The sequence below is a fragment of the Diabrotica virgifera genome, chromosome 7 (genome assembly GCF_917563875.1).
Source record: "Diabrotica virgifera virgifera chromosome 7, PGI_DIABVI_V3a".
In the NCBI taxonomy this organism is placed as follows: domain Eukaryota; kingdom Metazoa; phylum Arthropoda; class Insecta; order Coleoptera; family Chrysomelidae; genus Diabrotica; species Diabrotica virgifera.
This window is the reverse complement of record NC_065449.1, coordinates 100,853,337-100,877,315: the sequence shown is the minus strand read 5'-3', so window position 1 is coordinate 100,877,315 and position 23,979 is coordinate 100,853,337. Positions and strand designations below refer to the sequence as shown.

General features: G+C 34.9%; 1 protein-coding gene across 1 annotated transcript in view; it reads right to left on the bottom strand.

The window, feature by feature from the left end:
- LOC114336264 (pickpocket protein 28) overlaps positions 1 to 23,979 on the bottom strand; it is a 316,523-nt gene that overhangs the window by 104,187 nt on the left and 188,357 nt on the right. Inside the window, exons 3-4 of the mRNA XM_050657303.1 lie at positions 8,624 to 8,741; positions 6,346 to 6,497 (exon numbers count right to left, since the gene is read on the bottom strand). Of these exons, the coding sequence (XP_050513260.1) occupies positions 6,346 to 6,497; positions 8,624 to 8,741 (270 nt within the window). The remainder of the gene's footprint in view (positions 1 to 6,345; positions 6,498 to 8,623; positions 8,742 to 23,979) is intronic.

The window sequence follows — 23,979 nt, the reverse complement described above, 5'->3', positions numbered from 1 at the left end:
CAGCAATAGAATGTATTTTAAGTTAAATAAATTACATAGATTCTTTTTCTGCCAATTATTTAAATTCAAAATTTTTTTTTCACCCTGTATAAATAATGATATTAATGTTTATATTGCTGAATAGAGAATTGAACATCCTTTCAAATGTGCTACCACACACGACCCCTATTCCCATTTAAAAAAATCATCGATTACGTCATCACGCCCAGATGGATGACTTCACTAGTATGAAATATATATAAAAGAAAAGTAATTTAAAAATAAAAATCGACCTCTTTCGGCATGTCCTTAAAATCTAATAACTACTGCCAAATATCGAGGTGGACTGTTTTCTTTGGCCCACCCTATATAAATAAAGAAAGCAGACATAATTAGTTTTAATTTTAACCTATAACCTATATAATCTGACAAAAGGGGGCGCAAAGATGAGTTTTGCACCCCGGCGCCGTGTATGGTTAAGACGGCCCTGGTGTTATGCAGACGACGCCGCATTAATCGCCGAGACAGAAGACGATCTCCAAAGATTAACACACATCTTTAATACAACAGCCAAGAAATACAATATGATAATATCAGCAGAAAAAACCAAATGTATGACAACATCTAAATACCCACTACGATGTAAAATCGAAATTGATGGGAAAATAATAAAGCAGGAAGCAAGGTTTAGATATCTGGGAATTGATATAACCAGTTACGGAGATGTTGAAGAGGAAGTACGACAACAAAGCTGAAAATGCTCCGACGAATATCAGGGAAAAGTCTGTTGGATAGGGAGAGGAGCGAAAACATAAGAAGATCATGCAATATAGAAGACATACATGGATGGGTGACAAAACGGAAACAGGAGTGGAACGAACACATTAGTAGAATGGCAGAGGATAGGATAGTACGAATAGCACGAGATAAGTCACCAAATGGACGAAGAAGTATTGGCAGACCAAGAAAAAGGTGGTGCGATAACCTAAACAATTTAGGAGGATAATATTGAAGAAGAAACAGGCTTTAAAGCCTACATACAAGAAGGAAGAAGAAGAAGAAGAACTTCTTTGACTTCGGAAAGGCATTCGATGAAGTACAGCAGGTATATGTAAAATTAATGCAGATTTTGAAAAATATAGAAATAGATGACAAATATATTCGTGTTATTAAAAATTTGTACTGGAATCAGACTGATATGTATAAAATCTCCACACAACGAGTAGTCGGACAAGGTTGTATTTTGTTAAAAAATACAACCATTTTGTCTTAAAAATGGTCTGAACTGCTTCGTTTGAGCGAGTCTACCACTTTCTAAAAAATATTAAAGTGCAGGACGTGTTTCCGCGTCCCGCGTCATTAACATATTTACATTGTCGGACTAACGAAACGCGGCTGTAAATTTGTCGGACAAGAGATTGACGGTCTTTATTAATTAAATATAAATACTTTAAATTGAAAATTAAAAGTTTTGTAATAACAAAACTACCGCGCTAGAGTGACATCTTGCGGGTGTCGGACTCTACGATTTTGTTATTAGAAAACACCTTATTTCAATTTAAAATATTTATATTTAATTTATAAAAATTGTCGATCTCCTGTCCGACAAATTTACAGCAGCATTTCGTTAGTCCGACAACGTAAATATGTTAATGACGCGGGACGCGAAACACGTCCAACCTGCGCTCTGAAATTTTTCAGAAAGGGGTAGACTCGCTGAAACGAAGCAGTTAAGATAAGACCATTTTTAAGACTTTTGTAATCATCTTCCAAGAACGACGATGTACTGTGGACTATTAGACCAGTAAGGATCTGTTTTTAGGTGGATGTGAGAGGTGGCATTCAGATTTTTGCGGATAAAGTTAGGTGATAACTTCGTTAATAATAATTGATTTATGCTCCTTCTCAAATATGCCCGGAACATTAATAAAAAATAAAATATTTTAAAATTTCAAGTTTTTTTATCTACTTTTTTTGCTTATAACTTTAAAACGATTCATTTTGGAACAAAGTCGTATAGGAATAAAACAAAGATAATTAAATTTTCTATCAGATGCGATTGGTTAAAAATGTCTTAATTTATCACCCTTGCTGCAAAATAGCAATAAATATAAAATAAGGGGGCAAAACAAGCCTGTCCTTATTCAATGATTTTCCATCACTTAGGTTACACTTGGAACCTTCCTAATTCGCTTAGAAAATTTTTGTAATGTGCTAAAACCGTACACCAAATTTCATTAAAATTGACATACTAGATTTTGAATAATAATTTTGCAATCTAAACTTTTTTTAAAAAATTAAAATTCTTTAAAATCTTGCACAACAAAAACAAGAACATACAAAGATTTGTCACTTTTTTTACATATAAAGAAGCACTCCACCTATCTAATGCACTTTACAGAATTGAAATCGGATTGTTTAAGCAGCCTCAGCAATGTTTTAAAGTTATAAACAATTTTTTGGCTTATAAACAAATTAATCCTGTGGCCAGGAGGGGGTGCTACGGGCTCCTTTATTTAGATGGACTTACCCAAGATTTTTATGTATTTTATGACCCGTAGAACACGATTTTTTTGGGTAACAGGAACTTGAGGAATTACATAACATCGATTTTTCGCAAAATAAATCATTTTTTGTATTTCTTGGGTAATTTTAAGCAAAAAATGTTCTTACAAGTTTTTTCGTAGGATGCATAGTTTTCGAGATAAACGCAGTGGAACTTTCAAAAATTCGAAAAATTACAATTTTTGAACGCGAATAACTTTTGATTAAAAAATAAAATAGCAATTCTGCTGACAGCATTTGAAAGTTAAGTCAAATTATACCGGTTTTAATTATTTGCATTGCTAAAAAATATTTTTTTTATTATTAAACAAAGCTATTTGTTTATAAGAAAAAAAATTGTGTATAAGTTTAAAACATTGCTGAGGCCCCTTAAATAATCCGATTTTAATTCTTTAAAGTGTATTAGATGGGTAGAGCACCTCTTTATATGTAAAAAAATTAGACAACTTATAAATGTCTACTTTTTGTTCAGAAAGATTTTAAAAAATTTGAACTTTTTTAAAAACATTTAGATTGCAAATTTATTATGCAAATGAAATTTGGTACACGGTTTAAGTATGTTACAAAGAATTTCCTAAGTGAATAACTAAGGTCCTAAGTGCCACCAAAGTGGTTAAAAACATTGAATAAATACAGGCGTATTTTGCCCCCTTATTTTGTATTTATTGCTATATTGCAGAAAAGGTAATACGTTAAGACATTTTTCACCAGTCGTATATCATACAAAATTCAATTACCTTTATTTTATTTCTGTACGACTTTGTTCCAAAACGAATCGTTTTAAAGTTATAAGCAAAGAAAGCAGAAAAAAATCGACGTTTTTCGAAATTTTTAAATATTTTAATTTTTTTATTAATGTTCCGGGCATCTTTGAGAAGGAGCATAAGTCAATTATTATTACTGAAGGTGTCACCTAACTTTATCTGCAAAAATCCGAATGCCACTTTTCACATCCAAAAATAGACGTTTTTTCACAGATCCTTACTGGTCTATATAAGGGGCTTGCAAAATATAACATTATAGGTAATGGGAATTTTTATTAACGCTAATAAAATATTTTAATATTTGAAAGTGGTGTATTAATTTTGTAGCGAAGTGAATTCGATTTATCGACGGCACCTTAACAAAAACTTCCTTTTCGATCACAGAAAATGACAAACTTTTAATCTATCTATATATATAAATAAGCAAAAATTCATCATCATCATCATCCAGCCTCAAAAGTCCACTGCTGAACATAGGCCTCCTCCCCCCGTTTCCAACCCCATGTATCCTGCGCCGCTCTCATCCAGTTTTTATTTACCTTTAAGTCGCCAGTCCATCTTGTAGGCGGTCGACCGACGCTTCTCTTGTCTTCTCTTGGCCTTCATTCCAATAACCTCTTCGTCCATCGCCCATCTGTCATTCTGGCTATGTGTCCTGCCCATCTACACTTCAACCTGGCTATCCTCTCGATTACGTCAATCACCTTTGTTCTTCTCCTGATTTCTTCGTTTCTGATTTTGTCTCGCAGAGTTATTCCTAACATTGACCGCTCCATTCTTCTCTACGTGACTCTTAGTTTGGTAGCCGAGGCTTTTGTTAAGGTGAGTGTTTCTGATCCGTACGTCAAGACTGAGAGGACGCACTGATCAAATACCTTTCTCTTTAGGCATGTGGGCAACTCACTTTTAAAAGTTTCTCTCAGTTTTCCAAATGCTGCCCACCCAAGACCTATTCTTCTCTTCAGTTCATGAGTCTGGTTATCCCTGCCAATCGTAATTTCATGTCCCAGGTATTTATATCTATCTACGAGTTTTATTTCCTTCCCAACAATACTGATGTTCTGGTTGGGTACCAAATTTGTCATTATTTTTGTTTTCGAGATGTTTATATTTAAACCTACATTTTCTGTAGCCACAACGAGTTCTTGTACCATCTCTCTTGCCATACCTAGATCCTCAGCTACTATGACTATATCATCGGCGAAGCGTAAGTTGTTTAGGTATTCTCCATCTATTTTTATTCCCTTTGTCATCCAATCCAAACTCTTAAAAGCATGTTCTAAGACCGTATTAAAAAGTTTAGGTGACATTAGGTCTCCTTTTCTAACCCCCCGTTTTATTTTTATACGATTACTGTTAGTACGTAATTTGACAGTGGTTGTTACCTGTAAGTATATTTTGTGTAATAATTTTGTATACCTATAATCTAGCCTGCATTCTTTAAGCGCCTATAATATTTTGCTAAGCTCAACTGTGTCAAAGGCTTTATGAAAATCGATAAAAACTAGAACTAGAGGTTTGTTGTATTCCACTATTTTCTCTATTAGGGTTTTTATACTTTGTAGATGGTCATTTGTTCCGTAACTTTTTCGGAATAAGTCTCTAACTTTCTTTCCATTCTCTTAATTATTATTCGCGTAAATAACTTATATAAATGGCTGAGGAGGCTAATCGGTCTGTAATTCTCTAAATTGGCTTTGTCTCCTGCTTTGTGTAATAGAATCATAGTAGCGTTGTTCCAGTCTGTTGGAATATTGGCGTTATGAAGGCAGGTATTGAAAAGTACCTTAATTTTTTCAAGTAGTATATTTCCTCCAATTTTTAGTGCTTCTGATACTATTCCATCTTCGCCTGGGGTTCGATTATTTTTCATTTTCTTCAGAGCCTCTTTGCTTTCTGATTTTGTTATATCGGGCATTAAATCTGATCCTTGATTTAATACCCCAGTTTTTACTGTAATTGGAGGTTGCCTATTGTCATCTTTTTTCTTGATTTATATAACTCTGTGTAGAACTCTTCGACTATTGTTAATATTTCATCTCTGTTTGTAGTTTCTTTTCCAGTTCTGTTTCTTAGTTTGTTGATTTCTATTTTTCCTTTTTGTACGCTTTTCTTCAAAACTTTCATGTTCCTATTTTGCTCTATTGCTTGTTTTGTTTTTTCTACATTGTAGTTTCTTATGTCTTTTCTTATTGCCTTTGTGATCGTCTTATTTATTTGATTTAGCGCTTCTTTGCTGGAACTGGTATCTCCTTTCATCTGTCGTCTTAGTTCTATAATGGTTTTAGTAGATTGACTTAGTTTTTCGTCTTTTTGGGTTGTTGGACAATATTTAGTTTGAGCCTGTTGTATTGTGGTGATTATTTGTTTATTCAATATATTAATGTCTGTTGTTGTTGTATCTTTCAATGTATCATTAATATATTTTTCGAACTCCTGAATATTAGTTGGTTTTGCCCATTTCTTTGGGTGTTTCTTATTTATCATTTTGAGTCTTTCCTTTTCGATCGATATCGTTATTTTAGCTCTTAGGTACTAACCTGTGATCACTGCTTGTACTGAACTGGTTTAACACATTTACGTCTTTAAATAATTCTTTTTTATTTGTTAAGAAATAGTCGATTTCGTTCCTTGTTTTTCCATCTGGACTTTCCCAGGTCCATCTTCTGTGTTTTTTCTTTTTAAAGAAGCTGTTCATTTGATAGAGATTGTTTTCCAAAAGAAAAGTTAACAGTTGTTTGCCTCTATCATTTCTGCCTTCGCTTCCAAAATTTCCCAATATTATTTCAGAGGGGTCTTCCTTGGTACCTATTTTGGCTTTGAAATCACCGCCTATTATTAAGAAGTGGCCAGGATTTTCCTTGATTGCACAGGATATTTGGTCGTAGAATATTTGGACTTCTTCGTCTGAATGGCCTGTAGTAGGTGCGTATACTATATCTTGTGCTCTTTTTGATGTTTAAGTTTTTGCTGATGTTTTGCTAATGCAGTTTTTGATGTATAAACTTAAACTTAAACTTAAGCAAAAATTACTTACACATTATCCTTAAAGACATATTTCCGGTCTAGCATATTAAAAGTGTAACACACTCCTTCATCGGTTATTATAGGAATAAAAAATTCATCACACTCCATTGTGTCTCCCATATAAAAGCATGCAAAGAATTGTTCTCCCCTCGTCGGTTTTAGCTGCAAAAAAAAACAAGACGGTAAGAAAATATTTTTTTAGATTCCTCTGGAAAATAGCTCATTATCATTCCTCACAAATAGCGACCCCCTTCGTGGAGTATGGGTTGGTGGGAAGTGGCTAATGGCATGATGGTAGTGATATTTACAAAAAGAGTTATTCTTCCTACCGAAGTGAACCACGATATATCCATTGTGTCAAGTATTCATTTCATAAAGGAACAACAATATTTTAACTTGTTAACTTAGTGTGGTCGACTTTAGGACTACTAAGAGCTCTCATACCGTTATGAATCTGTGAATATGTTACCAGCCAAACTCGATTTCAGTGGCAAAATTACCTTCCCGATTTCATTTTGGTTATGGCAAGATTGCCTTCTTCGGAAGGCATCCACGATGTCCGTTTCTCTGTATCTTTTTTCAGGTATTGTTCTTTTATTTCTCTCACTGTTTTTTGTATGATGCTCAGACTTTCATCTATTATAGTTCCTACACCTCTGCATTTTTATTCTCTCCGTTTTATTTTCACTTACCTTCAGTTGAACATAGATCTTTTAGTTTTCTAATATCATACCTCTTCATAGACTTACTTGTAACCCCCCCCCCCATTCTGAGTTTGAAATTACCTACAACTGGTACATAATCAGAATCAATTAGATTTCTCACAATTCTTCCCACAAAATCCTGTGGAGATTTCCAGGTGTACAATTTCTTTGGGTGTAACTTAAACCAGGTGTTCGTTTGGCAGTGAAGTAACCCATGACAATTGTTAGGTCTTGCTTTATCAACCTTTTCACGACTTGATTAATTCTATGGTATAGTTCTTTTACCTCTTCTTCTATTCCTTCTGTTGTAGGTGCATGCACTTGAATTATATTGATGTCGATCGGTCTTGCTTTCAATTATATGAGCATCACTCTTGCTGAGACTGCCAACTTGCTTAGTCCCAGAATATTTAATTTCACGTGTGCCATTTCTTGTATTACATTCTGGATTTTGTCTTTCTGTGCCATGATTTTCACGTTCAATGTGCCTATTCTGATGTCTTCTTTGCATTTAATCTTTTTGTTATACTTGCCCAATGTAAGATTGCATAAATCTGTACCTGGAATACACAGACATTTTGAGTGAAATCCTTCAATAGAGGTATCAATCCGCCGATGACCAAACAGAATTGCTTATAAAGAGGGAGAAGAAGAAGAAGGTTATATCGTGAGAATATTTCCGTTAATTATTTTTCTTTAATGTTTTCCTTCCATCATTGACTTATTCCACACTCCCTAAAGTTCTCGCATTCGATGATCACATAACTCTGCTTTTTCTTCTTCTTTTACAGCACTACAGCTCAAATTGAGCCTTGGCCTCCTTTATTTTTTGCCTCCACCCTTGCCTGTCTGTGGCTGCTCTTTTCCATACACGGACTCCTAAAAGTGCTTGTGCGTTCCTATTTACTGTGCGCTTTCGTGGCTTCCCAACCGGTCTCTTTCCTTGCATTCTAGCATTCAGTGCTCGTTTTGGTAGCCTATCCTCTCCCATTCTTATCACATGTCCGGCCCATTTCAATCTTTGTATGCTAATGTAGTCGGACAGGGGCGTTTCCTTATAAAGTTGATAAAGCTCGTTGTATCTGAAGATTCTGTTTTCCCTCACAGGTCCTAGTATTCTTCTAAGTAATTTCCTTTCGAATGTGTCGAGTTTGTTTTTGGATGTTTCTTTCAGGACCCAGGCTTCACTGCCATAGCATGTTATTGGCCGAATTAAGGTTTTATAGATTCTCATCTTTGTATTTCGCTGGACACTTTTAGATCGAAATATATGGGAGAGGGCAAAATAAGCTGTGTTTGCCTGCGTTATTCTCTTCCGTATTTTCCATCTTCTGATCCTCGGCATATATTTCTACTCCCAGATATGTAAACTTTTCAACCGTTTCAATGTTATCTTCATGTATAATGTTTTCTGGGACTATATTTCTTCTCGTTTGAGTCATTATTTGTTTTTTCTGTGTTAATTTCCAGATCTAGCATTTTTGTTTGTGATTTTAACTCTGCATATGTTTCCTTAGTTAATGGTATAGATGATGGTTGTAATGGTGTAGATCTAACGTTCATTATAATAGTAATTGTACTTACATAAGTAATGGTATCAAAGAACTTTTGATCGTCAAATGTTTTGTTAAGGGGAAAATAATCGTGGAAATCGTCATCTTTAATATCACATACTAAGGACATATATTGAGCATTCTCAGTCCTAAAAATAAAAATACATTACAACGTTCACAGTTCAAATATTTTTAAATTTCCATGGACCTACAACTCAAATCTTAATAACAAATTAAAATACTTAATGATCGTTATAGTTACTCGAGCGTTATGAGAACCTATTGGGTTGTGAAGAGTAGGTCCTAAAACCAAAAAAAAAGTTGAGTTAAGTTTTCGATAAAGTGGAGGACTTTTCATTTTTTAATTTAATTTTCCATTTCCAACAATCGTTTTTTTCCGATTATAGAGCCATCTATCCATAATTCGAAAAAATGTCTTGAATAAAAGTTGCTTATTTTCACGTAAAGAATCCAAATCTGCAATAAAAATTAAGTGGTCCTACTTAAGACTTTAAAGTAACCTCCCACCCCACCTCCGTGGATGGTCGTGTTTGGTGCCATTCGATAGATTTTTAAAAAATATTGAATACGAGCATTTTGCAGTTTTCCGATCTGATGTTCATTTCGGGAAATATCGCTGGGATCGTATTTAAAATTTAAAATTTAAAATTTAACCCCCCCTCTCCGTGTGGGGTCGTGTTTGGTATCATTCTATAGATTTTTGAAAAATATTGAACATGTATTTTTTAGTTTTCCGATCTGACTTTCATTTCGCGAAATATTTTTTTTTTGTGAAACTTAGTGATTCCTTTCTGACTTTGTGGCGAGATTTTTGAAATATACACTCTTTTGCATGTACTTAACTAATCTTATAGGCCTGGAGGCCGCGTACCAAAAAAAGTTGATTAATAGCAAACTGAAAATTTGTCAATAGCTTAACAATGTCTAGTCGGGCAAACTTTGATGTACGGGAACATTGGAATAGGGAAAATTTTAATTGTGGACCAGTTTAAAAATTTGGAACGTTAGATTACGAAAACGCATCATGTATTTTGTCGGACCGAACTTCCAATTGATTTGTTACTGTTTCATTAATAGTGTAGGAAACAAAGGTTGAACCTTGCAAAATGGACACAAGTCCGGTTTTATTTTTTTTTTCTGGTATATCAAGGGGTGCTTATTATAAGAATATCTTTTTCTGAAAAAATTTCGCCCCGGAACTCCCCTTTTCACCCCTTTAAATGGGGTAATTTGTGGTTCTTGCGGAACGTAGCCCTTCCTGTACTTTTTACAAAAAATTTCTTTTATAAAAATATGAAGAGGACTGTGTATTCTACGATTTATTTCTCGACATCATCTGTCTATCATCCACCGTTTAGCGGGGGTGGCGCCCCAAATTTGACAAGTTTTTAAAAAAAGATGTTAAAAAAAAATACATTTTTCCCTAACTGTAACGGAAATTAAGAATAAATCCTGCGGCAATTATTCACAAATAATTGATTGATTTTTTGGTATAGGTTTCACTTAAGGGAAATTGAGCTTTTTTTAATTACAAGGTGTTACATTTTAAAAAACCCCTTTCTATACCATCTGAACCGTTTATGCTAGAGCAAAAAGACTTTCAGCGATTACCCACGTACTAGTGCTATTTACAAATTTGTATAATGCACCCCCATTTTTTCCCTGGAACCGCCCAAAAAAAGAAGAATTAATAAATAAAGTGATTTTCTTGGAATCCTTCACAAACAATACCCTTTATTAATATGCTTTGTATATCATTTTGTGCACGTTATTATTACCAATGCATGGACACCAAAAGCGATTTCCTAGTGCAACCCTTGCAGCAAAAAAAAAATAAAATGGGGGGTTGAAAAGTTTTTTGTTTTTTGCTTTTTGATCCATATGGGCATATGCTTCATCAATAGTGCTTTTCAAAAATATATATGGTTATTGCAACATCCCTGCGGAAACCACCCCTAGCCTTGAAAATATACTGCAGAAACTACCCCTATCCCTTGGCGAGCATGTTTTTACGATTTTCTCATTACCTATAAATTATTTTTAAACAAAACTTATACAAGGTTAAAGACCACTATTTACTCTAAAAATTAGGTTCTATTCATTTTTTTCGTATAAGCAACCGTTACGGCACAGTGGCGCCGTAAACCACATATATGCTTTGGCGGGCTCCAGTTTTTGTTTTTTTTTTCGTCATCTGTTCGTTTTATTGATAAAGTACTTATGTAAAATAAAACAACACAGTGTAACCTACAAATTATGACTTATGCACATTTTACAATCTTTGCGCCCCAAAGCCACAGTGGTGGCCCAAAATCAATTTTTGCATATTTTCGCCACCTACACGCATTTTATTGCATTAATGCTACCTTAATAGCACAATATTTACCCTTAGGTGGTCGCTAAGCAGTGGCGGATTCAGGGAGGGGTGATGGGGGTGATCACATCCCCCTCTCAAACCAAGTGATTTTATATTCAAAGATTATAAAAATATTCATTTATTTTTATAGAAATTTAGGTAATTGGCACCCCCCTCTTAACGATGCTGGATCCGCCACTGTCGCTAAAGCATAAAAAGGCATTCTTATAAAAATTATATTAATATAATATAAGTATTTCTATAAAAATAAATGAATATTTTTATAATCTTTAAATATAATATCACTTGAGGGTGATCGCCCCCATCACCCCTCCCTGGATCCGCTACTGCTTAGCGACCACTTAGGGGTGAATATTGTGCTATTAAGGTAGCATTAATGCAATAAAATGCGTGTAGGTGGCGAAAATATGCAAACATTGATTTTGGGCCACCACTGTGGCTTTGGGGAGCAAAGAATGTAAAATGTGCATAGGTCATAATTTGTAGGCTACACTGTGTTGTTTTATTTTATATAAGTACTTTATCAATAAAACGAACAGATGACGAAAAAATAACAAAAACTGGAGCCCGCCAAAGCATATATAAGTTTTACGGCGCCACTGTGCCGTAATGGTTGCTTATACGAAAAAAATGAATAGGACCTAATTTTTAGAATAAATAGTAGTCTTTAACCTTGTATAAGTTTTGTTTAAAAATAATGCATAGGTAATGAGAAAATCGTAAAAACATCCTCGCCAAGGGATAGGGGTAGTTTCTGCAGTATATTTTCAAGGATAGGGGTGGTTTCCGCAGGGATGTTGCAATCACCATATATATTTTTGAAAAGCACTATTGATGAAGCATATGCCCATATGGATCAAAAAGCAAAAAAAAAATTTTAACCCCCCATTTTATTTATTTATTTTTGGCTACAGGGGTTGCACTAGGGAATTTCTTTTGGTGTCCATGCATGGGTAATAATAACGTTCACAAAATGATATATGAAGCATATTAATAAAGGGCATTGTGTGTGAAAGATTCCAAGAAAATCACTTTATTTATTAATTCTTCTTTTTTTGGGGTGGTTCCGGGGAAAAAATGGGGATGCATTATACAAATTTGTAAATAGCACTAGTTAGTACATGGGTTATCGCTGAAAGTCTTTTTACTCTAGCATAAACGGTTCAGATGGTATAAAAAGGGTTTTTTTTAAATGTAACACCCTGTAATTAAAAATAGGGCAATTACCCTTAAGTGAAACCTATACCAAAAAATCAATCACTTATTTGTGAATAATTTCCGCAGGATTTCTTCTTAAATTCCGTTACAGTTAGGGAAAAATATATATTTTTTAAAAACATCTTTTTTAAAAACTTGTCAACTAGGGGGCGCCACCCTCGCTAAACGGTGGATGATAGACATATGCTGTCAAAACATATCGTAGAAAATATAGTTCTCTTCATATTTCTATAAAATAAATTTTTTGTAAAAGGTACAGGAAGGGCTACGTTCCGCAAAAACCACAAATTACCCCCTTTAAATGGGTGAAAAGGGGGGTTCCGGGGCGAAGTTTTTTCAGAAAAAGTTAGTCTTATAATAAGCACCCCTTGATATAACAGAAAAAAAATAAAACCGGACTTGTGTCCATTTTGCAAGGTTCAACCTCTGTTTCCTACACTATAAACTCTCATGCAAAAATCAGACTGCTATTAAATAGTGGTGATAAATTTTATCACCAATATAATTCCTGTCATTTGACATGTTATTTGTGTTGGACATATTAAAATGCCCAGTTGGTGATAATGCCAGTCTGATTTTTGCATGAGAGTTTAATGAAATGGTAACAAATCAATTGGAAGTTATGTCCGACAAAATACATGGAACGTTTTCGTAGTCTGACGTTCCAAACTTTTAACCTGTTCCACAATTAAAACTTCCCCTGTTCCAGTATTCACGTACAGCAAAGTTTTTCCGACTAGACACCCTTAAGCTATTAACAAATGTTCAGCTTGCTATTAATAATTTTTTTTTTGGTACGCGGGATCTAGGCCTATTACATTAATCTGACGATTTCGAGTTTTTCTAAGGATAGATTTTTTCGGATCCCTCTTAACGAACTCTCCTCTATTAAGAGTCAATATATAGTAGAGGTACATCTACAGGGTACTAGGTTTCTCCCCATGTGATAATCTGACGCGCTCGAGTAACTGCAAAAATCTCCGCTTGGGCTCCCCTACCCAGAGCTTATTTACTTCAAATCAGGCCCGAGGACTACACAATTTTTGGGCCCCTAAATATGATTTAATAATAATAATAAAAACTTTTTTAAATGAATTAATTATTTAATGAAAATATAGTTGCACAAAGATTTAAATTTTTATTAACAATAAATAAAATTTATATAGGTATAAGCATTTAAACATTGTTTAAATACACTGTGTCGCATTTAAGATGAAGACAGCTCTATATTTCCGCTAAATAAATACAGATTTGAAGTTTCGCATAGTGTTACACAGGTTTTTAAATGAATTATGTGTATTAAAATGTGTGTGTGTGTGTGTGTGTGTGTGTGTGTGTGTGTGTGTGTGTGTGTGTGTGTGTGTGTGTGTGTGTGTGTGTGTGTGTGTGTGTGTGTGTGTGTGTGTGTGTGTGTGTGTGTGTGTGTGTGTGTGTGTGTGTGTGTGTGTGTGTGTGTGTGTGTGTGTGTGTGTGTGTGTGTGTGTGTGTGTGTGTGTGTGTGTGTGTGTGTGTGTGTGTGTGTGTGTGTGTGTGTGTGTGTGTGTGTGTGTGTGTGTGTGTGTGTGTGTGTGTGTGTGTGTGTGTGTGTGTGTGTGTGTGTGTGTGTGTGTGTGTGTGTGTGTGTGTGTGTGTGTGTGTGTGTGTGTGTGTGTGTGTGTGTGTGTGTGTGTGTGTGTGTGTGTGTGTGTGTGTGTGTGTGTGTGTGTGTGTGTGTGTGTGTGTGTGTGTGTGTGTGTGTGTGTGTGTGTGTGTGTGTGTGTGTGTGTGTGTGTGTGTGTGTGTGTGTGTGTGTGTGTGTGTGTGTGTGTGTGTGTGTGTGTGTGTGTGTGTGTGTGTGTGTGTGTGTGTGTGTGTGTGTGTGTGTGTGTGTGTGTGTGTGTGTGTGTGTGTGTGTGTGTGTGTGTGTGTGTGTGTGTGTGTGTGTGTGTGTGTGTGTGTGTGTGTGTGTGTGTGTGTGTGTGTGTGTGTGTGTGTGTGTGTGTGTGTGTGTGTGTGTGTGTGTGTGTGTGTGTGTGTGTGTGTGTGTGTGTGTGTGTGTGTGTGTGTGTGTGTGTGTGTGTGTGTGTGTGTGTGTGTGTGTGTGTGTGTGTGTGTGTGTGTGTGTGTGTGTGTGTGTGTGTGTGTGTGTGTGTGTGTGTGTGTGTGTGTGTGTGTGTGTGTGTGTGTGTGTGTGTGTGTGTGTGTGTGTGTGTGTGTGTGTGTGTGTGTGTGTGTGTGTGTGTGTGTGTGTGTGTGTGTGTGTGTGTGTGTGTGTGTGTGTGTGTGTGTGTGTGTGTGTGTGTGTGTGTGTGTGTGTGTGTGTGTGTGTGTGTGTGTGTGTGTGTGTGTGTGTGTGTGTGTGTGTGTGTGTGTGTGTGTGTGTGTGTGTGTGTGTGTGTGTGTGTGTGTGTGTGTGTGTGTGTGTGTGTGTGTGTGTGTGTGTGTGTGTGTGTGTGTGTGTGTGTGTGTGTGTGTGTGTGTGTGTGTGTGTGTGTGTGTGTGTGTGTGTGTGTGTGTGTGTGTGTGTGTGTGTGTGTGTGTGTGTGTGTGTGTGTGTGTGTGTGTGTGTGTGTGTGTGTGTGTGTGTGTGTGTGTGTGTGTGTGTGTGTGTGTGTGTGTGTGTGTGTGTGTGTGTGTGTGTGTGTGTGTGTGTGTGTGTGTGTGTGTGTGTGTGTGTGTGTGTGTGTGTGTGTGTGTGTGTGTGTGTGTGTGTGTGTGTGTGTGTGTGTGTGTGTGTGTGTGTGTGTGTGTGTGTGTGTGTGTGTGTGTGTGTGTGTGTGTGTGTGTGTGTGTGTGTGTGTGTGTGTGTGTGTGTGTGTGTGTGTGTGTGTGTGTGTGTGTGTGTGTGTGTGTGTGTGTGTGTGTGTGTGTGTGTGTGTGTGTGTGTGTGTGTGTGTGTGTGTGTGTGTGTGTGTGTGTGTGTGTGTGTGTGTGTGTGTGTGTGTGTGTGTGTGTGTGTGTGTGTGTGTGTGTGTGTGTGTGTGTGTGTGTGTGTGTGTGTGTGTGTGTGTGTGTGTGTGTGTGTGTGTGTGTGTGTGTGTGTGTGTGTGTGTGTGTGTGTGTGTGTGTGTGTGTGTGTGTGTGTGTGTGTGTGTGTGTGTGTGTGTGTGTGTGTGTGTGTGTGTGTGTGTGTGTGTGTGTGTGTGTGTGTGTGTGTGTGTGTGTGTGTGTGTGTGTGTGTGTGTGTGTGTGTGTGTGTGTGTGTGTGTGTGTGTGTGTGTGTGTGTGTGTGTGTGTGTGTGTGTGTGTGTGTGTGTGTGTGTGTGTGTGTGTGTGTGTGTGTGTGTGTGTGTGTGTGTGTGTGTGTGTGTGTGTGTGTGTGTGTGTGTGTGTGTGTGTGTGTGTGTGTGTGTGTGTGTGTGTGTGTGTGTGTGTGTGTGTGTGTGTGTGTGTGTGTGTGTGTGTGTGTGTGTGTGTGTGTGTGTGTGTGTGTGTGTGTGTGTGTGTGTGTGTGTGTGTGTGTGTGTGTGTGTGTGTGTGTGTGTGTGTGTGTGTGTGTGTGTGTGTGTGTGTGTGTGTGTGTGTGTGTGTGTGTGTGTGTGTGTGTGTGTGTGTGTGTGTGTGTGCGAGTATCAATGTATTTTTTATTACTTATAACTCTTCTTTTACTAGGTAATCTCATACCTAAACCATTTTTTTCACTTTTTTATGGGATATATTTTTGCTAAGAGTGTTTTTTTTTTGATAAAATACTTACTTTTTGAGTTAGTTGCAAGAAACCGTCTGAAAATGTGTTTTTTATGAACATATTTACTCGCAAATAACTCGAAAATTTTAACTTAGTGAAAAAATGCTATAAAACAAAAGTTGCTTAGAATTAGTTATTTTATCCATTTCCGGTCTTATTTTGAGCGTATATTTTTTCACTCTCGAGAAGGGATGAAGCTGGGCCCCCATGCTACCTACATAATATGTATATGCCAAATTTCATGCCAATTTAAGCGGATCTTTAAAATTTATAGGTTTTGCATTATTTTACCGTCAGCGAACGGACTATCAATTGCCCATAAACTTTAAAAATATCACTTAGAAAGAAATATGAAAATAAACATGGAGAAAATAAAGATAATGGTCATGGGAAATGAGGATACTCAAGGAAATATAGAGATAAATAACCAAAAACTAGAACAAGTAACAACATATACATAAATACCTGGGTATGAAAATAGAAAATGGAGGAAGATCAGAAGAAGAAGTCAACGAAAGGATAACCATGACTGAAGAATGTACTACAGCTTAAACAGAGCATTCATTGGAAAGAAAGAAGTAAGCAGCAGGACGAAGATGGGGGTATATAAAATGATCTTCAGGCCGATTCTCACCTATACTACTGAGAGCTGGGTGCTAACACAATCATCGAAAAATAGAATAAACTCAAGAAGCACCCATGAAAAGTAAAAGGAATTACAAGACGCGATAGAATAAGAAACAGCATTGTAACAGAAGAACTACAAGTCGAACCAAAAACACAAATACTAGATAAGAACAAGCTTAAATCCTTTTGGCTTTTGTGTAGAATGAACGACAATAGACAAGTAAAACGCGTATGGGAGGCAAAAGTACACAAAACAAGAGAGGAAAACGGAGACCAAAGAAAACCTGGAACGATGAAGTGGTAAGGATTCTGAAGAAGAAAAATACAACTTCGACTGAAGCGAAACGAAGGTCCAAGAATAAGCAAGAGTGGAGACGATTTGTATATGATATAATTGATATAGATGCATGAAATGTATTTTTCGAACACCTTAAGAAAGGTTTAGATATAGATTATATATATAAAATTATTTATACTACTTGGACTAAATAAAAAAGGGATTTGTGTACCAACTTAACAAATTTAAATTATACTAGAAAAAATTGATTTGTCAAAAAAACTGTAAATATTAATCTGTAAACATTATATACATAAGTCAACAAGCATGTCTATGCTTTTAAGACTTTTTTAAGTTTATTATGTAAGTAAACAAATTATTGTAAAAAATTGACCTATAATTGACCAATAAACCTATTATATCAAAAATTATAATGCCCTATTATCCCTCTTATTGTACGCCCTCAATCCCAAATACACACATCTGGGCCTTTGGCACACAGCACACTGCCCTTTTTGAGAATTCGATCCCGAACGAGCTTTTAAAGAATTCTAGGTAGTTTAAGTGCATTGAAGACATAAATTAACCGCAGATATTTATTAGACCATGCTGTATTGTTGGTCCCGTTAGGTAAATTATTCGGATTCGTTTTCTTTTGCACAAACTTACTGAAAAAGACGTCCTCATAATAAATCTACAGGGTGCCGGGAGGTGCCGCGGTCGGAAAATAGTTTAAACAATTTTTTTTAAACAAATTCAAAAAATCAATTTTTTCACTTCGTAAATTTTTTATATTCTTTGGGTCATTATGGACAAAAAAGGTCTCTTGTGATTTTTCTCTTAAATTTATTGTTTTCGAGTTATACGCGATTTAAAATTTGAAAAACGCCAAAATTACTTCTTCTCCTTTTAGTTTCTTGGCCTCCACTTCTTAGGTACTTGGCCAGTTCTCGTATTTAGACTGCAATTGGAAGGGAATGTGATTTTCAAGGGGTCTGGATTTTTCCATATTCCCTTCGTTAAATTCATTGTATTATGATTGTCAAATATCTATTTTATATTTTAATTTGATTGATCGTTCTTAAGATTTGGTCATTAATATTATGTAGACAATTTTATATTGAAATGGGGGTTGGACTTCCTGTATTAACAAGTTCCTGATATAGGTCAAGTTGATTTATTTTGTAACATATTCAGTAACATATGAGTTATACTTTTGTCCACATTCACAAAAAGGAGTATCACTACAATTGATTTTAAACCAATAATGATCTGGTATGAGGCATTGACCCAAACGCATTCTAATAATTGATGTCAAGTGCCTTCGATCCCCAAATGTGAATTTGTGGAACCAAGGGTTTGTAGAAAAATCACTTTAGTTTTAAACTGTTTTGTCCATTCAACTTTAAACTCATTTACAATTTTGTGTTTAATAAAAGGTAAAAAGTGAAATTTATATATTTCAATGTCTGCAGAAATGTTTAAAGTCTTGACTATATTTGCCAATGTATCAGCCTCTGTATTCCCCTTTACTCCAGTATGGCCTGGAATCAAAGCTAAGATTAAGATATATATATATATATATATATATATATATATATATATATATATATATAAAAAACAAAATATGCACAAGGTGGAATGCAACCATAGACACGTGTTTCTGACTTATTAGTCGTCATCAGTATGATATAGCTAAACAGGAGCAATGCAACCAATTTGTGGCTATAATGTTAGAAGACCCTCAGGATTCGAGAGCAACAACTAACAAATCCACGGAGGAAGCTACAGCTACCTGAGGCAAGGAATGCCAAACGTTTAGAACGTTTTAAACAATCAAACAAGGAGAGGTTAGGTACCTCTCCTAGGTAGGGTTTTAGGAACCTCTCCTTGTTTGATTGTTTAAAACGTTCTAAACGTTTGGCATTCCTTGCCTCAGGTAGCTGTAGCTTCCTCCGTGGATTTGTTAGTTGTTGCTCTCGAATCCTGAGGGTCTTCTAACATTATAGCCACAAATTGGTTGCATTGCTCCTGTTTAGCTATATCATACTGATGACGACTAATAAGTCAGAAACACGTGTCTATGGTTGCATTCCACCTTGTGCATATTTTGTTTTTCATACTTATTGCGAGCCATGCCGATATTTATTAACTCGCGCTAACCTCTCCTTGTTATATATATATATATATATATATATATATATATATATATATATATATATATATATATATATATATATATATATATATATATATATATATATATATATATATATAACGCCAAAATGACCATTTTCAAGGCTTAATGACTCGGTTATAAATTATTATTATGAAAGTCAAAAAGTGACTAAATAAAAGTTTAAATCCCGCCCCCCTCTCTACATGATCTTGCAGAAATTTGTGTCATTAATGTATTACTAAGCTGTTATTTTTAATTAATCAGCGCTAACAGCGTATTGAGGCGGCCGTCAATGTGAGTGGGAAAGAGATGCACCATTCCGGCAACCAATGGTGCATCTTACTCGCACTCACATTGACGGCCGCCTCCATACGCTGTTAGCGCTAATAGTTAAAAATAACAGTTTAGTAATAAATTATTGACACAAATTTCTTCAGAATTATGTAGGGGGTGCTTTAAACTTTGATTTAGTCTTTTTCTGACTTTCATAATAATAATTCCTAACAGAGTTAAAGCCTTGAAAATGACCATTTTCGCGTTTTTCAAATTTTAAATCGCGTATAACTCGACAACAATTAATTTTAGAGAAAATTCATAAGAGACCCTTTTTGCTCATAATATTCCAAAGAATCTAAAAAAAATTGGTACGAAGTGAAAAAATTGATTTTTTGAATTTGTTTAAAAAAAATTGTTAAAACAATTTTCCGACCGCGGCACCTCCCGGCACTCTGTGTATTTGTTATAAGGACCTCTTTTTAAGAAAAACGTTTGTGCAAAAAAAAATGATCGGAATAATTTACCTAACGGGGGCGACGATACAGTCTGGACTATATGGGATGTTGCCTGTTACAAATATCGTTCGGATATCGCTTTTGGTATGAGAGCTTCCTTAGGATCTCACCATTTTTTATTGCATCTTTGGCCAACTCATCCACTTTCTCATTACCCAGTATACCGGCATGCCCTTTTGCCCATATAAATACTACTTCCACTTTAGACAAATTATTTTTTATATTACATAAAATTTTTGATTTGTATGAATTAAAATCAGTGTTTTGAATTGCATATATTGCAGATCTGGAGTCTGTTATTATCACAGCTTTTTCAATATTATTCTCTTTGATCCATTCTAGAGCTTTTTCGATGGCTATAATCTCAGCTGTAAAAATACCACTAATACTAGATAATTTATAATTATTATGTTGATGGGTATTTTGCACATACATAGCACATCCTACTCCTGTTTGATTTTTAGAACCATGTTTATTAACAATAAATAAAATTTATATACTTATAAACATTTAAACATTGTTTAAATACAGTGTGTCGCATTTCAGATGAAGACAGCTCTATATTTCCGTTATTAAAATAAATACGGATTTCAAGTTTCGCACAGTGTTACAGGTTGATCACATTTTTTAAGATACTCAACTGAAATTTAATCGCGGCCTACATATAAATTTTAGTCTAGTCGCAACATAAGGGGTCCCGCGGGAAATTCTAGCTCGATGTGATTTGATGGTGGTATTATACGTTTTTTGGGTCGCTGAATCCAATGGAAGTGGTCTGGAAGCCCGAGATGGGGCGAAACTCACCTCCAGGGCAAAAGCACACAGCGGCACCATATCACTTTTTTTCTTTGACATGTTAGCTATGCGTATGCCAAATTTCATGTCAATCCAAGCGGTTCTTTAAAATTTACAGCAAAAACCGTGAAAGAATGTAGGTACTATAATAAATTATTGCAAAAATAATGGTTTATAGTACGTTTACTCACGGTTTTTGCTCTAAATTAAAAAAAAAACCACTTGGATTAACATGAAATTTGGCATACACGTAGCTAACATGTCAAACAAAACAAGTGATATTTTGCCGATGTGTGCTTTTACTCTGGAGGTGAGTTTCGCCCCTTTTCTGGAGTGAAAATAGATACCTTTAAAATAAGTCCGGAAGTGGACAAACTGATTAATTCTAAGCAACTTTTGTTCTATAAAGTTTTTTCATTAAGTCAATACTTTTTGAGTTATTTGCGAATGAATATGTTCATTTTTCAACAAAAAAACCCACGTTTTTAGACGGTTTTTCGCAAATAACTCAAAAAGTATTTTTTCAAAAAAAATTTCTTAGCAAAATTATAGACTATAAAAAAATGAAAAAAAAAGAATGTGTGTGTACTTTGTACGCACGTAAGAAGTTATACTTCTATTATATGATTATATGATTATAAACGAAATTAATATACTTTTTATTTATATTTTATTTAAATATTAAATTAATTTATACTTAATACTTCTCAAACGTTTTTATTAAAACAGTGCCAAAAATTAAAATAATAAAAAAATAAAACACACACAAACACATTAAAAATGCCACAAATGATTTCTGAACAGTAATTGTCGGAAAAATTTTTAACTAAATACGTATTTTCTGAAAATAAAATTATATAATAAATATACTTACAATCATAAAATGTATAAAAAAAAAATAAAAAAATAAAAGTTTCTATTGGGATTCGAACCAACTTACCACGCGGCTGGTATTTGCGTTGTATTGGGATTCACCCGCATTAAAACTGCACCACAGAGGCAGCTTGTCATTATGTGCGAAGATCGTCTAACTAAACAGATTAACCTTTTGACATTTTTAACTTATGTAAATCAAATTATTTTGATTTTGAATTGAAATGATTTAGAATTGAAAAAATACAACAAAACATAGGGTAAGAAGACAATATATTAGGTGAATATTGATATAAATTTTGATGGTAATCAAATTATGTAAAAAAAAGTATTACATACTACTTATGTATTTTGGTAGGTTCAAGGTAGGTATCGGAGCCCGTATAACGACTAATACATTTCGCAATCACTTGCGTCGTGCAAAGTGGCTATGTTCAAATATCATAACAAAATTTGATCAACTATTTATAAAACACTTACCAGTGAAAGATTCTTTAGCTTTGAATAAGCGAGATCTGCGGCACTCATACTAGGCACAGTTTGATGAGCTTTCACATTGGCATGCAACAATCATCTCTTCTATGTAAATAAGTCCAAAAATATAATATGAAAACTATTTAAAAAGGCAGTATAACCATTAACTAACTTTTTGTTTGTTGTTTCTCTTCCTACAAATTTTAAAACGCAACAAGCATACATTATAACCAAACACAGTCCCACAGCTGTGCCACAGCTGCCATATTGGATAATTTTTGTCATGTCATTTGAACATCCAATCAGAACAAAGTTATAATGCGCATGCGCCCGGTCGCTAGGTTTTCCCATATAAAATTTCACCGTCATTACGCCCGTAAAGAAGTATAACTTCAAAAATGGTGTATGTGTGAGGTCTGTAGAACCAGTAGAAGCGGAGTTGTAGCTAATGAACAACAGGTTCATATTCGTCAAATTCCAAACCGAATATTTCAACAAAAAATAACCAAAAAATGAAGCACTTTTTGAGGAAAACTCATTACAAATTTTTTAAAGCTCTTAAAAAACTTTATTCTTGTTTTTTGAAAAAGTACGTAGTATCAAAAATAACAAAGTTACGCTCAAAATAATGTTGGTCGCTTTTTTTTAGTAAAAAAATCGGGAAAATCAACCTTAATTAGCATCTCAAATGAAATTAATCGTTACCGCTTCACAAGTTGCTTTACTTATCTTGTACTTATATGATCTGTAAATACAAGATAAGTAAAGCAACTTGTGAAGCGGTAACGATTAATTTCATTTGATATGCTAATTAGGGGTGATTTTCCCGATTTTTTACAAAAAAAAGGGGGCGAACTTACTTATTTTATTTTATCTTATATTTATATGATTTGTAAGTGAACGGCCATAGCTCAACGGCATGATCGCTGGTCTCATACAGAGCACACGGGTTCGAGCCCCGCCAACGACAATCTATTTTTATTTCTAAAAATGATCGAGCCGTTTCACGTAAGACGTCGGTCCCCCTGGGCTAGTGTACATCGACACTAGTTAATTGAAACAGGGTTAAAGATGTAAATGGCGCCGGAACAATCCAAAAGAATCTCCCCGGCAAAAATGCCATACGATATTATTATTAATATTATGAACTATAAGTTTCATCGGTTCGAAAGTGCTTATAAAACCACTAAAAACGTGTTTTTTTTTGTTGAAAAATGAACATATTCACTCACAAATATTGCGAAAAGTATTGACAGTGAAAAAACTCTATAAAACAAAAGTTGCTTAGAATTAATCAGTTTATCCACTTCCGGATTTATTTTAAAGGTTTCTTTTTGCACCCACGGAAAGGGGTGAAAGTCACCCCCAGGGTAAAAGCACACATCATGTTTTTTTGACATGTTAGCTGCGTGTATGTCAAATTTCATGTCAATCCAAGTGTTTTTTTTTATTTAGAGCAAAAACCGTGAATAAACGTACTATAAATCGTTATTTTTGCAATAATTTATTAATAACAAAGTCGGAACGTGACAGGCTACGAATTTTGTCATGAAATTTGGTATATGGGGTTGAAATAATGTTTGGAACAACTTTTTCAAATAACTTTTTCTGATAATATCTCTAACGCGAAGCAAAATACCAAAAATTTAAACTGTTTGTGGAGCCGCAGTAGGCTGCGTTTAAAATTTAAATTTCAGCTGAGTATCTTAAAAAATGTGAACCATCAACCTGTATGACTGTGCTAAACTTCAAATCTGTATTTATTTTGATAGCCAAAACATAGGGCTGATGCGACACACTGTACTTATATAATATTTCCTTTTATAAATAATTTGGTTGTCGAATCATAAAAGGATAGACCATTCTTGGACAAAAATTTAATAGTTGCTATTTTTCGTTGAAGAACGTTTTCCAATGTTCCTTTTCTTCTAAATAACTTTTTTCCATTAATGTTACAATTTGTCCTGCTGTACTACTTCTCTTCACTAACGTACCTACCAACTGGTGAAATATGCTCAGGAGATCGCTCATTTTGAATAACTGTTCTATTGATATTTCTCCAGTCATTATAACCATCGAAAGTTAGAA